Source organism: Poecile atricapillus, chromosome 1 (assembly GCF_030490865.1).
Source record: "Poecile atricapillus isolate bPoeAtr1 chromosome 1, bPoeAtr1.hap1, whole genome shotgun sequence".
NCBI classification, from domain to species: Eukaryota; Metazoa; Chordata; class Aves; order Passeriformes; family Paridae; genus Poecile; species Poecile atricapillus.
The window spans coordinates 30223089-30239150 of record NC_081249.1 but is presented as its reverse complement, the minus strand read 5'-3'; the positions used below and the strand labels follow the sequence as shown (position 1 = coordinate 30239150).

General features: G+C 39.0%; 1 protein-coding gene across 4 annotated transcripts in view; it reads right to left on the bottom strand.

Moving 5' to 3' along the window:
* Positions 1-16062, bottom strand: part of TBC1D8 (TBC1 domain family member 8) — a 49226-nt gene that overhangs the window by 19317 nt on the left and 13847 nt on the right. For 3 of the 4 annotated variants that reach the window (XM_058829993.1, XM_058829994.1, XM_058829996.1), the window contains exons 2-5: positions 15649-15804; positions 11053-11171; positions 9491-9719; positions 5610-5850 (exon numbers count right to left, since the gene is read on the bottom strand). In XM_058829993.1, coding sequence (XP_058685976.1) covers positions 5610-5850; positions 9491-9719; positions 11053-11171; positions 15649-15804 — 745 coding nt within the window. The remainder of the gene's footprint in view (positions 1-5609; positions 5851-9490; positions 9720-11052; positions 11172-15648; positions 15805-16062) is intronic. The other variant, XM_058829995.1, reaches the window with a different exon arrangement.

Here is a 16062-nt window from a genome sequence, read left to right as displayed (position 1 = left end):
TCCCTGCATCTACTCAGTTGTGAAGATTTCACGACCTCTATGTGAAAAGAGGCTTTATACAGAAGAGTGGGAGCTCTATTGAGGCACATGGCTGTTATTTCAGAACTCACTATTTCCTATGCTCCAAAATCTGAAGCTTCTAAGTTTTCAGGATTTTGCTGCATTTCTTGGGGCTGTGGACTCCACATGCAGGGCCTTTCAGACAACAACCCACAGGATTTTAAGCTGAAGAAGAATGACATTAATCACATCTGAAACTAAGTTCACCAGCACTGTATCCACTGCCACTCACCCTGTACCCATGGAAGGCTGCCAACCCCAACATCCCTGGAACTGCCTGTCCCCCCATGACTCACAAAAGGCTCACACAGGGACACACAGAGAACACAGCCAGGGCTGCCCCAGAAACAAGTGCTGAAGCCTGTTTAGAGGAAGGACCCCAGAATGAAAAATGGTAGCAGAGGGATAAGATGCTGTCAGCACCTACCACTGTGGGCTCAAACAAAAGGTTTTATTCCAAAGTTGAACACCACAAATATATTTCCTGCTAACAAGTAAATTCTAGGGTTTAAAGGCTTCCCTTCATAAACACAGCCAAACAAAATTAGAGTTGGTTAAAAAAATCCCCAACCCTACAACTCAAAAAAAAAAAACAACCCACAAACAAATTTAGCTCCTAAAACAAGACAGGCAATTTTTAAAATATGATACAACAAAGATGGCCCACGTCACCAAGTCCTACAGCTTCCATTTAGAGTTTTACAAGTCCTCCAACACTAAACAAAAATGTAATATTTCTTGGGATTTGCACCCCTACCTGTTTGAAAATTTCTACTCTTGCTTAACAATTTCCAAGTCAGTTTGGTTTTTAAGCAAATGCAGCATATTGAGTGGTACTTCACTAAAAAAAGGAAAGCTATCATTGTGTAAAAATAATGCTTATTGAGTATTTACACAAGCATCAGAAAAATAAAAGGCAGCAAGATGCAACTGCCTTGTACCCTGCTTTTAAAAAAATTCAGCAATTCCTTCTGAGTGCAGCTCCGAACTTGTATGTTATGGGATCATGGACTGCCTCCAACTCCAGCACTTCAAAGCGAATGACAAGCCTGAACTGCAATAACGCCTTGTGCGTGACCCCCACGTTACCTTCCAAGAGTTTTAAATTAAAGGAAATAACACACACAAGATGAATAAAATGCCTAAAAGCATCATGGTGCTCAAAATACTGTCCTCACTGTCAAATGGTTTTCTGTGGTTTGTAACCAGCAGAAGCCAACTTGGCAAGATTTTAGCTCTGCTGAGTCACTTGTTGCCTATCTAAAATCTAAACAGAGTTGTTGACCTCTTGTTTTAAGAGAAAAGATTACTAGATTCTTCTTTCTATTGAGACTTCAGAAAGTCAGATACTTTGGAAGTAACACATCCAACAATATATTTCTTGTTTATTAGAAGAACTGATATATTCATATGGGAAGAAAGGCTTCTTATAAGCAAGCCAGGAGATGTTATCTGAGAAGAGCCAACATGGACTTGTCAGGACACATGTAAACTGAACATTATTCCCTCACACAGCAGGAAGACTAGACTTGTAGATGAAGGAGCTGCAATGAATGTTTTAGCCAAAATTTATAAAAGTCTTGATATATCCTCTCATGGAACTAATAAAACTAGAAGTGACAAACTGTTGTACCAAGACAGTTGCAAAAGAGTACCTCAAAACACAGCCCTTCAGGACTTTCTAATAAATTAGAAGCTTGTATCAAGAGGACCCCCTTGGGAATCTGTCCTAGATTTGCTTCTGTTCAATGACTTCATCAGCAACCTGTACAATGGATCAAGAGCCTCTTACTAAACCTGTACTCAATGCAAGGCTGGTAGAAGCTAATGAACATAACAACAGGATCAGGTTCAGATTAATATTCATAAATTTAAGGGATGTTGTGGGAAAAAGAAATTACAATATTTTCAGCTGTGCATCATAAGCTTCACAAATGCAGCATGGAGATGAACTCCACCAGGAGCCATCCCTTGGGGTTACACAGGATCACAAGCTGAATAAAAGCCAACAGCATTGTGCTCACAAGAGGAAGAGGAACACTGGCTGGGCTGCAGAAGTGCCTGGCCACCAAGATGCAGCATGGCAGTCCCAGAACTGGCAAGGTTTCTGGGGCAATCCTATGTCCCACCACCATGTGCCTGGCCCCACATGGCATCAGTAATGAATGCCCAAAGAGTGACCAGAATGGCCAAAATCCACACTGATAAGAAAACCCTGGTGGAAATAGGGCAGTGCAGATTAAAGAAAAAAAAGAGAAAGAAGATGCACATCAACCTCCAAATACACAAATGACTGCTCTAAAGAAAATGAGCTCTTCTGATCTCTTCAGTATTACTGGGTAGAACAAGAAACCACAGACTCCCAAAGTGTGGAAGATTCAAGTAAGACCTCAGACTTCTAAGTGACAGAACAGTGAAGTAATGGTATGGATCCTGATATGCCCATTACTGCAAATCCTTAAAAACACATTAGGCAATCACAAAGAGATAACCCAAACCCTACCTTTTGCTACAGAGATGCAATAAAAGGAGGTTCTTTCTAGTCACATTGTCCTTGTTGCTCAAGGTTTAAAGCACTCTCAGATTCCCTCTCTGACGGTTATGGAGATTGAAGTGACAAAAAAATGAAACGACTCAGGATACTTCAAAGTTTCCACTGAGCTTAGATCAGTGTTAACAACCTTTGCCTTCATAGGAAGCAAAGTCATTCTCATTGGTAATTCACAGTTAAACATGAAGAAAAGAAACTGATGTGGTTTGAGCCTGGGAAATCATATCACACTGTTGAAACCTTACAGACACCAGCACTAAAGCTTTTAAATTGTGGGTTCTGCTCTGGAGAATTTCTCACTACATTTGAAAAATGCAGTGGGTATCTTTGCATCCTGAAAGAGACGGAAATTAGAAGTAAAAGAAACCTATACCAGAGACTATTGCAGCCTTCTTTTTTAAAATTAAAAAATAGTTACCATATGTGTTCCAGTAAAATTGTATGGCACATATAAATGTCTGCAAGAAATGGCATTTGTAGGTACCAAACACATCACATCTACTTTGCTTTTTACAGCAGTCACCTCAATTGCCACTAATCCCTTTGTAATCCATTGTTCTGTGCCTTATTATTTCATTAAACAGTGCAAAAAATTGCATACCAACTTATTTGACTCTGGCCATGAAATAATTTGTGTCACAGGCTGTGGGCCTAATCCCATGGCCTCTCTGAGTCCCATCCCTCCACTGCTCAGCAAGAGCCTCAGGAATGGCAAAGGCTTATGGTTTTCAGACTGTAGAATATACAGATCATGATAGCACTGAAAATGTTTTTTTTTTTTAAATAAAGACATTGAAACAAGCCTTTCACAAAAGAAAGCCTAACATACAAAAGCCATCTACAGCAACTTCATTAATTTGTCAGAGCTGGAAGAGTTCCAATGATGTGTGTGTCTGCTTTCATTTTCACAGATTATTATTTGCTTCCAAATCACGTATAAGAATTAACAACGACAATTATTAGAGGGAATGTGTTGAGAGGAATGTAATTGTTCTCATAGTACTACAATGTCTTCAAGAAAAAAAGCAGCAACCAAAACTTCATACACCAAAAAGAGTACAACAACCCCCCCCAAAACATGTTAACACTAAAAACCAGTTTATCCACTATTCAAACCACAGTCTTGCTTAATCACCTTACATCAAAGTGGTTGCTGAAGTGGGACAAAGGGCACCAGAAACAGCAACTTATCCATCCACTACCTAATTCATGCAGAGGAAATGGGATTTTGGTATCTTCCATTTTTCCCTTTCTGCCATCCCAAGTCACAGCACAGGTTAGAGAACATCTTGACCAGGAAATCTGCAGTAAATATGTTTTTGTCCTTCCTTCTTCCTCTGTTCCTTTGACTTTCTTTTTTCATCTTTAGTTGGAGGGAAGGAGAGAGAGAACCTGTTTGATAAGTGTGTGGGATGGTTTCTCTTGCTTGACTGCTAATAGACACACTTCTTTTCAAAAATGCCACAAGGTGCTGACAAGTTGATTCCCTGACAGCCCCTTTTATAGCATATTACTAAGCTTATACTTTTCTTTACAACTGTAATTTTACTTTGTTTCCATTCAGTTAGTACCCCTGATTCAAAGACTATTTTGAGAAGTGACAATGACAAAAATGTGTAGATGCTGAAAAATATTTCCCCCTAGCTTTTTGTTACATCTCCTCTGGATTTCTCTTCTTGCATCTAACTTTTCAGCCCAAAAGCAAGAGGAGGAAAAAATGGTAAAGCATGGAAAGGGGCTGAGATACAACCTATCACAGCCATATTCTACATTAGCTAAAGTACATATCCCTACATTTCTTGACCCAAAAGCCTACAATGTAAAAAAAAAACATGCTACATACACAGTGTAAAAACAGTGGTAGCTCTTGTATTCCAAGGAACCCTGGCTATTAAAAAAAAAAAAGCCTGCAAAGATGTTTATGGTTGCTCACCACTCAAGTGAATTCTTCAATAACATCACAGACAAAATCCTGGCATCAGTGATTTTCCTTACCATGTGTAGACATGAAATTGCAGAGGAAGTCCATTTTATTCTTTTAAACTCCATTATGAAACTTTGCAGGAGTGTTTAGCTGAGATACAGGCCCACCACCACTGTAAAAATGTCCCTCAGAAACAATAAAATGGCTACTGGTCTCTCTTTTATTGCAAAATGATACCATGCACTCCTTATGTTTTAGTCAGGAAGCAAAACCTGAGTAACTCCCTTCATACACCTGGCAAAGGGAGAGGAAGGAAGAGCAGGAAAGGGCATGATTCAAGAGGAGATTACCACTCCACTCACATCCCATTCAGAAAAGAAGTATTTTAAATCAGCACCTTAACCTTGATGCCCCAGGCAAATTCCAGTTTGGGCTATTCCATCCTGCCCACCTAAAATTCCTCAGGGTAGCTTCCCTCCCCCTTTCTCAAAGCAGCAAATAAAACACAGAGTTGTGTGTTGTGCTACCAGCAGAGAAATAGCCATCAATCCTCCCCTGAGAGCCAAATGCATTTCTGTAGTGGGAGAGGAATGCAGAGATGCATTTCAGGGATGCAAGGGGTAGAGCTGACAATAGCAATACCACAACTGTGTATTTTTTAAGTCCTATAACTGCTTGCTAAATTGGCTATGGAAATCAAAGTAGTGGGAATTCCATGTTTCAGGTGTGATCAAAAGCAGTAATTCTAGAGAACTGAAGGCACTAGGAAAGCCTACACATTACCAAAATTTTAAGCAAAATAATGCTGCTCTTCAAGGATGATGGAAATCCTTGCTGCAATCTTCCCTTCTATGGGAACAGTACTTTTGAAACTTTGCGTTGTTTAAGGGAAGAATACAAAGCTGAAAAATGTATCTTGCATACAAATTAAAATACACCTTTTGGATACACCATAACACATTATGAAGTCTCTTTTGCATCCAGTCAAACAAAGCTTTGAAATCTCACGCAGTTAACACCAAACTATGAAGCCCACTATTGAACCTCTGCTCATACAACAGATTAGCTTTTTACCTCTTGGTAATCTGAGTAGGATCCTGCAGGCCTGGATCCAGTTCAAAGATTTCATTATCCAGTAGCCTTCGGAGTGTCACATCTGCCAGTTGCTCCATGATTCTGAAAGCCTCAGCAATATTGAGGAATGTGGAGAAGTCACGCTCTTTATTTCCTGTAGTGACACGGACTGTGTCAGTCATGAAGACATTGGAGGTTCTTTCCAGCTTCTGGACCTCTACCCAAGGAATGATAAGTTTCACTGCAATCCAAGAGAAGAGCAAAAGTGGGTTGGAAACTTTGCTTACATCTTTCAGATTTGGGAAACAATCAAATTCAGAATGAAATGCAAACCAAAGAGGAGAGAGAAAAATTTTTATGGGCAAGACCACGCACATGCTGAAATGTCTGTTATGACTCTGCATTCAATCCCACCCACTCCAGAAGACATGCCTTTTTCAGAATCTCTCCCTCAAAGTTTTAACTATCTTCACAAGAAATGCTAGACTGGGGTGTGGTTCTTTTGCAGAACATCTGCCATATGCTGTGCTCCTAACTCCTTTACAAGTCATTTCTGCAGCCTGCTTCCTCACCACCAGAAGAAACAGTTCATCTCCAGAATACAAAGGTAAGAGGGAAAGGCTTTGTAATCTCCTAGAAACAAAACTACAGGCAGGTGGAAAACCAAGTACATGCATATCTACTTTAGCTTTTAAAGTAAAGCTAACTCCCATTCAAAAGAAAGCTTTTTTGGAGACTGCTATAAAGTGCAACTACTACTATAAACAAGACATTAAAAAAGCTGCCTAGGCATTAGAATCTTCCCATTTTGGTTACTTTTTACTGAAAGATGCACAGGCACATGTTGCCCTAAACATTCACCATAGTCAGATTTGTTTATAGAGAACAAGAAGTGTACAAGACTGTTCTCTATATTAAAGCTGTTGAACCATATAAATACAAGTGGCAAACAGAATCATCTTACTTTAGGTAACTACTGCAGGATGTTACTTGCCTCTCACATGAATCTCTGGGTAGAAATTAGGCTGGAAAAGACTTTAAAATAGATTCAATTTCTTCTTAACAACTGTTGGAAGCTTCTCAGACTTCTCTTTGCCAATAACATCAAGACTACACCCCCTAACATCCCTAGCTGGTCTCCTGATGCCAATAAAGCAATAAAAAGGCAGTAATAACAAACATTGTCATATATATATGACACTTATCCACAATCATTAATTACCTAAGGAGCTACCCTCAGCAAGTTTTCTGTGCTACATGAACCACAGCTGTCAAGATTATTTGCAGATTACATTTTTTCTTACTTAAATAAAGCACAGCTGCATCAACATGCACAGACTGTTGCAAACGGTCATAAAATCAACTGTACCAGCCCAGCCAAGGGAGGAAAGATTAAATAATGCCGTAGCAACAGCACTGCTGTTCAGGCAGGTCAGATCCACACAGGCTCTACAGGGGTGGTTACAGAAAAAGCACAACAGCCTGTACAGGACCCAAGCCACTGATAAAAGGTACAAAGTGTTCAAAGTTTCAGAAAAACACAAATTTAATAAAAAAAGGTGAAGAAACCTTGGCACACCCTTCCAAGTTATCTGACGATCTAAACCTCTGAAATCCTACAAATACTTAGAGGCTTAGATAAAAGGGGACTTGTCCTGGTAAAAAAATTTCCATGGAGTTTATATTCACATAAGCTGTAAATTAATTTTATGAGAAGTTGTAAACAGGTTCTAAAATTGCATTCCAGGTCACTTCAACAAAAAATGAAACAAGAAGGGGAAAACCTTGCCAGAAGTAGAAGACTTTACACTTTGCCTGTAAAGAGATTTCAGTCTATGATTTGGGGGGATTTTTATAAAGGTAAAACACAATTGAGAACTAATTTTATTGCAATTCATATTTTTTTTTTTTCTTTGTGTAGTATTGAAGAACTCAATAAATGTGATTTTTAGCAATACTTTCAATACCACATTTAACCAGATTTCATTTGTGATTGCTACCTGAAAAAAACAAAGGCAATGAATCACTTGTTCTGCATGCAATCAGCATCAGCTTCTCAAATAGTAACAACCAGAACTGTATTAAATCTGGATTATTCCCTGTAACAAAAATATTTCATAAACATGACAAAACACTAGCTTAGAAACAGAAGTAATCTGCTTTATCACAATCAAGGAAGTGGGAATAATTTCAGCATATATGCTGCTTCCCACTGAGCTAGGGAAGTTTGTTTAACCAAAAGAAAATTCAGGGGGGTTTCTCACATTTCCATGCAAATGTATGGGAACACAAAGCCAGTGCAACTGACTACATTGGTGAAGCAACAGTGTACTTTCCACGGTCAAAATAAAAAGTTGCAAATATGTAATTGGTCACTGGGTTTGGGTTTTTTTGTTGATTTTCATAATGAATATTATTAAAGATATGAGAAAAAATTTCATCTTAAACAATACAGCATGATATAGTATTTCCATTATCATTGAACAATCTATGATATTGCATAAACAAAATTTTTGGAACCATATAAAGGGTTTTTCGCTCTCCCTCCTCCTTCCATCATTATCTATCATTAATAAGTATCATTTTTGCATTGTCTGCTTTGGCAGAGAGGTTATCTCAGATTTAATGAGAGAAAACCTGCAATGATAATAAGAAGAAAATATTGACAAAGGATATTATTTAATACCAACCAGAGAACAAGGAGAATACTAAACAAGAACTCGCATATCTAGTATATATCAAGAAATTTCATTCTACTCTTCCCAGCAAAACTCAACTTTTATTTTGATAGGGAATAATAAACTCAGCTGCATTTCAAATATAACCCTTTCACCTTTTTCTGATATCACAAAATAATTGGCTTGAAATAATATAAGGGAAGAAAGGACGTCCAGCTCTAAGCATGTCTTTGTATGTTTTCAGTCTTAGAAACTACAAGTTACTGTTTTTCTTAAGATGCGCTTCACTTTTAAACCTGCAGTTATATCTCAATATTAAATCCAGATGGAATATGGCAAAGCTTTCCTAATTGATATAAGTGACGAACACTTCTATATTTACAGCAGTAAAGTTCCAGCAGGTTAAACAGGCCTTAAAAGGCTAGAGGTTCATGCACAATTTTATTAAACAGAGAAATGCTATAGAGTTTAAATGGCTGCATTAATTTTTACCATCTTATGTCTGTTACTTTCATTCTTACCTTCTAATATCTATTCTGATAGGCTTTTCATTCACACAGTTTTTTCTGTGTAGAGGAACACCACAACCAAATATTTAGAACTTGCTGAAAAGTCCAAAAAGCCCCAGGACACGCTTATTGTGACCTTACTGCACTGATACTCAGAAACACAAACAAATCCCTAACTCAGTGTTGTTTTTCCTTAAAAGCTCTCAATTTTCACCTGGGCACATTCATTTTATGCTTCCTGGGCTATCTTCAGGCAGGCAGCTTGACTCAGGCTTCCCTGGCCCCACCAGCCCTTCCCCTACCACCCTGCAGCCATGTGGTGACTGCTTCCCTGCCTATGGGAGGGACCCATCCTTACTCATTGTTTTCAGCACTTAAAGTCTCTATTTTAGAACTTGTAGGAGGTCTGCTACATCTTAAGGTTGTTTCACCACGCCAAAAAGAAAACCCAGGTAACAACTATGTCTTGTGTGCTCTTGCAGTGTCATTTTTATTCCTAGATTCATATTAAAACACAAAGGCTGAAGTGAAAACTAAATTAAACTGGATTTTTCATCTAAACAAGTAAAAACTCAGAAACTGAACTTCAGAGGTGAACTAGGCTTTTCATAAGAACTCTGGGTATTCTTGCTTTTAAATGTAGTTACATTTATATCTCTCCCCTGCATAAGATTTCATATGCATTTACACTTACATTCTTTGCCCAGGAAGAAGGAATAAAAACAGAGATGATTGATACTCAAATAAAGCCAGCCTTGCCGAGGAACTTTTCCTTTCCAACAGCAACAGGAATAATAGGTGATCAACTTCTCTGCTTCAGGAAAATTAAATCTGGATTCAAATTTCACCAGGGCTTCTCGGAACTTCTCGGGGTCTTCCTCCTGCTCAGCCAGCTTGCTGCTCGTTTCCTCTGCAATCAGTGCCTGAGTCCGGAACAAGACCATATGTCAGGATAAAGCCATGGTGCTCACACTCAGGCAAGTTGCTACAAGCTACCCATTCAAATTTTAATAATGCAACACTTTCTTACAAAGAAACTCCAGTCAATTTGCAATTTTCACAAATGGAGAAATTTCTCTGGAGCTTCCATCTCTCATTCATTTTGAAAGCTCCCAAAGCAAGACTTTTGGGGCCTTCTTTTCCTTATATAGTTGTTTCAATGAGTCTGGCAGAACCATATCTCTGCAGCTTGCCTATGGCTTATGACTGCTCTTATTTTGTATATACAGAGTAAAAGTAGTGTAACAGTTGTGGATACTGACCAGTCCTATTTACTTATGAAGAAACAAAGTAGTCAGATGTGTCAGTAACTTGGAGACATGCTTGGAACTGTTACAAATACAGTTTCAAGAGCATCTACATAAATATAGTGAAGATTTCAGATTTTTAATAGTGGTATTACAACAAAGAAGTTAAGTATGCATTGCACCATGCTGACAAATAAGCCATATGTTACAGCACCTGGTAGAGTTTGCAATTACCAAGCCGTCCTAATACATTAAAAGTTTACAGCAGGTGCAAGGGTCCAAAGCCTGGATTTAACATTAACTAATGAAACCTGAAGCATTTTAAATATGTATTGTGCTAGGCAACAGGCTGTCACTGTGTTATCAAGAGAGAATAATTGTATTTGGTATTTCAGTGTCCCTAAGACAATATGTCTTTTTTTAAAGAAAGCAAGATAAAAAATAGGATTTGTACAGTGATGATTTTGGTTTTGTCCTCTTCCCCAGATTCAGAGCCCACAAAGCTCACAGCAGCAAGGTTGAAATTCACCAAAAGCATTATGTTCCTACAAAATTTCCAAACTGGAAAAGAGGCTATGGGGGGAAGAGCATCCCACTAAAACTCCTAGCAAGGAAAAGCTTGTAACAGCAAGCCACCAGTGAACCCACAATACCATCAGCCATCACCAAGCTCCTCTTAGAGTATGTACTTCACTAAAAGCAGAGCTCAGGACACCAGGCTTTTCGAGTCACTACCCACAAGCCATTGTTAATTTTAATCTGATTTATGGTCACAAAATTCCTTTAATTTTAAAATTCTTTAACCTTCCAAACAGATGCTCATTTCTTCAACCCTGTGGCAAATAAGCAGCTTCATGTGCTGGCCACATCAGGTGCAAGAGCCACATAGAAGAACAAGTAATATTTATATGGTCAAAACCAAGGATGAGTGACAACAACTTCATGACGTTCTTCTAATAAACCATATATAATTGGGCAGGGGAGGGTGAAAGTGAGACAGTTTCCTTACCTTCACTTTCCCTTTGACAAAACTAACAATATCTTCTTTATTGTCAAACACAGACAAAGTATGGAGCAAGTTTTGTTCCAGCCATTCCCAGTGCTGGTTTATTTCTTCTGCAGTGGCACCTAGAAAAGCAAAAAAAAAAAGTATATTGAAACTAATCCTAAAAAAATAAAACTGAAAGGAAGGGGAGAAAAAAATAATAAAATGCACTATTTCATGAATTCATTATGAGAAACTGAACTTTCAACCTCAGAATTCTTAGTAGCAAACAGGTCAAAAAGGTCTCATTCATAGCAGCATAGTTAGAGAAAAACAAAATCTCACTGTTTTAGAGAATTAGTTTTAGTGCTTTTAGCTTTATCTTCAATGCTCTCCAGCATGCCAGCAAATGCTGCATCAAAAGTCAAAGCAGAAAAACCAGCAAAACTTCATCCTGAGCTGCTAGACTGTGGCTTATTCTGACACAATGGTCTGTAAGTGGCCACTGGAAGCCTTTGATTTATGCCCTGTTCCCAAAACTCCCTGATTTTCCTCTCTCCCTCCCTCAATGCACACATGCACACACACCCCACACACAAACACATGCACACCCTTTGAGAGGAATACAAAGCCTTCTATAATAAATAAAGTACCTAAAATAGAGTTTGGTTCAGCAATACGTAAAGATTCTACAAGAGCACATTTCTACAGTTTGTGGAAGAAATAAAGCAAACAGAAATATTTAACTAATACAGCTTTCCAAATCTTTAAAGCTTTTTTCTCTAAAGATTAGAGGGGTTTGCTGGTTCCTTAAATGTAATGTGTTGACACTAACTCCAGAAATAACATTTCACTCATTACCAATTTGCTTTGGCTCTTTCTGCTTGAAACTGAATTGTCTCTGTGTGACATGATGACAGAAAAGTCATAGCCAGATGGGCACTATACAGGGCAATCAAGGGAAAATCTGGCCACTCCAGATCTTACTGGTCAGTAATTAGACATGATAGGTAAAAAAGTAAAGGCAGTAATAGTTGCTTCTCCTAGTGCCCTGCTTGTGATAAAAAGAAGAGAAACAGCTCCATGAAAGAAACAAACAAATCAGACATGAATATAATAACAAAATAAATCTTAAATAAAAGACCCATTATCTCAAGATTTGTTTTGTGTGTACATTAGTGATGCATCATGTTGCCTCACAACAAGAAAAAATGATAAAATTAGGTGAGGATTTTCCACTTCCCTCTGCTCTGTTTTCCATGCAGAATGCCAGCTGTCGGGAAACTTCCAACCTTTAACTTCCCTGACAGGAAGGTCTTGTAATGGAACTTCTTAAATATCACTAATTAAGGTTAAATTTAAATTTAAAAAGATCATAAAATTAGATACACTTAAAAGCCCTTTAGGTAAAGAAAACAAATTATATAAATGTTTAAGAATATTAGAAATACAGTAATTTTGTACCAAAATGGCTGCACAAAGCAAATACTGAGATGAATTTTTATTTCTAAGCAACCTAAAAGATACCAAGCATATGGTCAAGCTGTTGGGCTGCCTTTTGTGAAGTAAGCAGTGAGCAAGATGCCTTTCATAGTAGCATCCACACTACTGGGACTGCTCTGAGCCTAGGCAGCAGCTATATCCCACAGGGGATCCTGCAATCTCTCCTGCCTCCCTTCAGGGTTTCTTTTCAAATACCAAAAGACCATTTTGGCCCTTTCAGTTGGTCAAGCAAACTCAACTTTTTGAGTGCCTTCTTTATTTCTATTTCATAGTTTAAAGTTGTTCCGTGATTTGACCCAAGCATTACCAAACTCTTATTTCCACTCCTTATTCCTATTCCTCTTGCTGTGCTGATGTTCTGCACAGCATTTTATTCCACCTTTTACCCACCTTTTTCATCTGCTCATGCCAAATGTTTTGTCTAACCACAGCCTCATTCCTCAGAATCTTTTCTTTAAACCCACCTCTCAGCACATCCTTTGCTCTCCCTCGCCTAAAACCTATTTTGCTTGACTGAAACTTGAGTTTCTGTTTTGCCCATGAGCCTTCTGAATGGAAAATTTCAAGTGGCTCTACACAAGGGATGAGGTTAGCCTTTTTCTTTTTTTTTTCCCTGTACTGGTATAACATGGTTAACCATCTGGATTAAAACATCTCTGCCAGAACAGCCGTGCAGGGATCAGATTTCCTAGCACCCCTCTGAGATTTGCAAATGTCTGCAACAGACCTGACCCTTGTGTATATATTATCATTTAAGCCTACAGCTCCAGGATCAGGGAACTGCCAACATACAATGCAAAATATCATTTTAATTAACTGCCTAATGACATGATGGCTATCCACAATGAAGTTACACTGGAAGATTTAAAGGAGTTCCTGAGGCTGCACCTTGCCCTTGCTATACCGCAGCAGGAACTTTAATTTGACTCAGTGCTCCTTCCAAAGCCCGTAGGAGACTCCTAACACTATGTCTGCATGCATGAAACGCCTCACTCAGACAGGGCAGAGCTGGGTGAGCAGTGTCAGCCACTTCTGTGTGGGGAATGTCCTCCTCCAGCTTCCCAAGAAGGGGTCAGGGTGATGCTCCTCTGACTCCTATTGCCAGCTCCCTCCTGGACACTCATGTCAGGGTTTCACAGTAGTGATATTATTCACAAACAGCTTCTGCTGCCATGGTTCTTTAGTTCTGTGCAGCTCACTGCATGTTCTACCCATGCAGCACACAAAACAGACCCCTCTGCTTTCTGCTCTGATGGTATAAATCTCATTTTGTCAGGGATGAGCATACATTCAGAAGAGTCAAAGAGAATTTTAGAAAACATTAATCGTGTAAGTTTGTCTCAGCAAAATCCTTAGCCATTCCAACCCAGCAAGTTTGTCACTTGTAGTTCCTTCAAAAAACAAATAAAAAAACCCCAAAATAAAACGAAATCAAAAAATCAAACCAAATTCTGTGTAACCCACAGTAAGAATGTGGGTGGGGCAAGGATCAGCCTCAAAAAGTACTACTGCATATGTTCAAATAATCAAGAAGCCATGAAAGCAACACTTTTCCAGCAAAAGCTGGCTTCATCACAGGACTGTAACAGCATGAAGCTCTTAAATTTCTCCATGAGATGGCATTACTTAAATATAAAAAGGAGGGGAGGAGGGATAGAAAGCACAGAGCAAGTGCAAAACAAAGAAATCCTAGCCAAAACAAAAATAGCCCAAATAGACTTTACGCAAGCTTCTTCACACACACATCTGGCCCAGGGAAAAATTCCCAGTATTTATGGGAAACATGCAGAGGGATCTCTGCTGGACCAAGGAAAAATTGCTGGATGAGCATGTACAGAGGAAAGGGTCAGGGTGAATATATAAATGACTCTTCCATTTAAAGGACTACTGTGTCAAACACTATCAATGACATCTCAACATTTACATTACCTATTTCATGGCCTGATCTGTATAAGAAAGAATAGAATAGGATAGCATATTTTCAGTTGGAAGGGATCTACAACAATCACAGAATAGGAAAGTCTGCAAGGGACCACAATGGGTCATCAGGTTCAACCTCCCTGGTCAAGCAAGGTTATTCCAGAACACATTGCACAGGATTGTGTCCAGATGGTTCTTGAAAGACCCTAGTAAGGGAGACTCCACAGCCTCTCTGGGCAATCTGTTCATTTAGTAACAGGCCCACATTATCCTTTTTTTTCCTTTTGTTATTGATGCATTTCAAGAAGCTCTCCTCCTTTTTCTTGAAATCCTGGGAATCATCTAGTCCAACTGCCTGACCACTTCAGGACTGATCAAAAGCTGAAGTTATTAAGGACATTGTCTAAATGCCTCCTAAACACTGGCAGGTTTGGTGGGACATCAACCACCTCTCAGAAGGCATCCTGTTCCAGGATTTGGCCACTGTCTCATTAAAGAGATGCTTCCTAATGCTCCCCAGTCACAGCTTTGAACTATTCCCAAAGAAAAACTGCTGTAAATTTCAATGCTAGGATTTTTTAGATGGGAGCAGAAGGCATAAGAACAACCCTGCACACTCGCCAAGCAACAGCGGGATGAATGGAACTTCAGATGGTTTCTACTAGGTCAGGGCAGGGTTGATGCAATTCATGTCAATATCACGTTCCTGAAGATGAGCTTGACTTGAGAAGTTGCAGAAACATTGCAAAAGGGATTAGGGCATAACAGATCAGCAATTTGACATTCCATCCCTCCCTGACAACTTTACCTCCTAAATCTTCAAAATGTTCCAGTTATATTTCATTACAGCAAAGTGTGTAAGCAAGTGAAAGACCAGGCTGGTGAAAGCCTAGACTAGGTAGCTTCTTGCTGTAAGGGACTACTACTACTTTAGGAAAAGATATGCATAGGAACAGAACCACAGTACTTTGCAACAGAAAAAATTAACGCAGCAAACACCCCTCAGCTAAACAAATTTTCCACTGAAACTTAATGTTCCTAGGTAACACTTTTTCAGTGATTTTAACCGGAGGTTAATTTGGTTGTTAAATAAGCTTTCCACACGCACACAACTAGCTGGGGTTACCTTGAGCTTCTTGGACATGCAGACACTGACCATGCTCAGAATCGTTTTGGGGTTTTCTGTCTGTGACTCACCAATAGCTATGGCCCAGTAAACTTCTGATCCATTCAATAACTCACCACATGCAATGGCAGAGTAAACCTGTGAGCCTGGAACTTGGAGTAAAATTCTAAATGGAGCAACACGTGCATTAGAGTCTAACACGGCATCCAGGGCACCAACCAAGCGACCTGCAAAGAAAAAAGGGGGAAAAGAGGATTAATGCCAGTTTTCACTTCTGTAGCCTGCAAGTTGTTTCACATTTAAAGCCATGAAATTAAAATACAGAATGTAACCATAACGATTCTTCCCCAGTTTTATGCTGTGATTTACAGGTGCTCAGAATGCAAAAGACAAACCAGATTAGAAAATCAGAAGCATATAGAATTATCTGTGTTTCTGGTATTGCCTCATATATATGTATATAACCACAGAACTGAAGTGGAAAG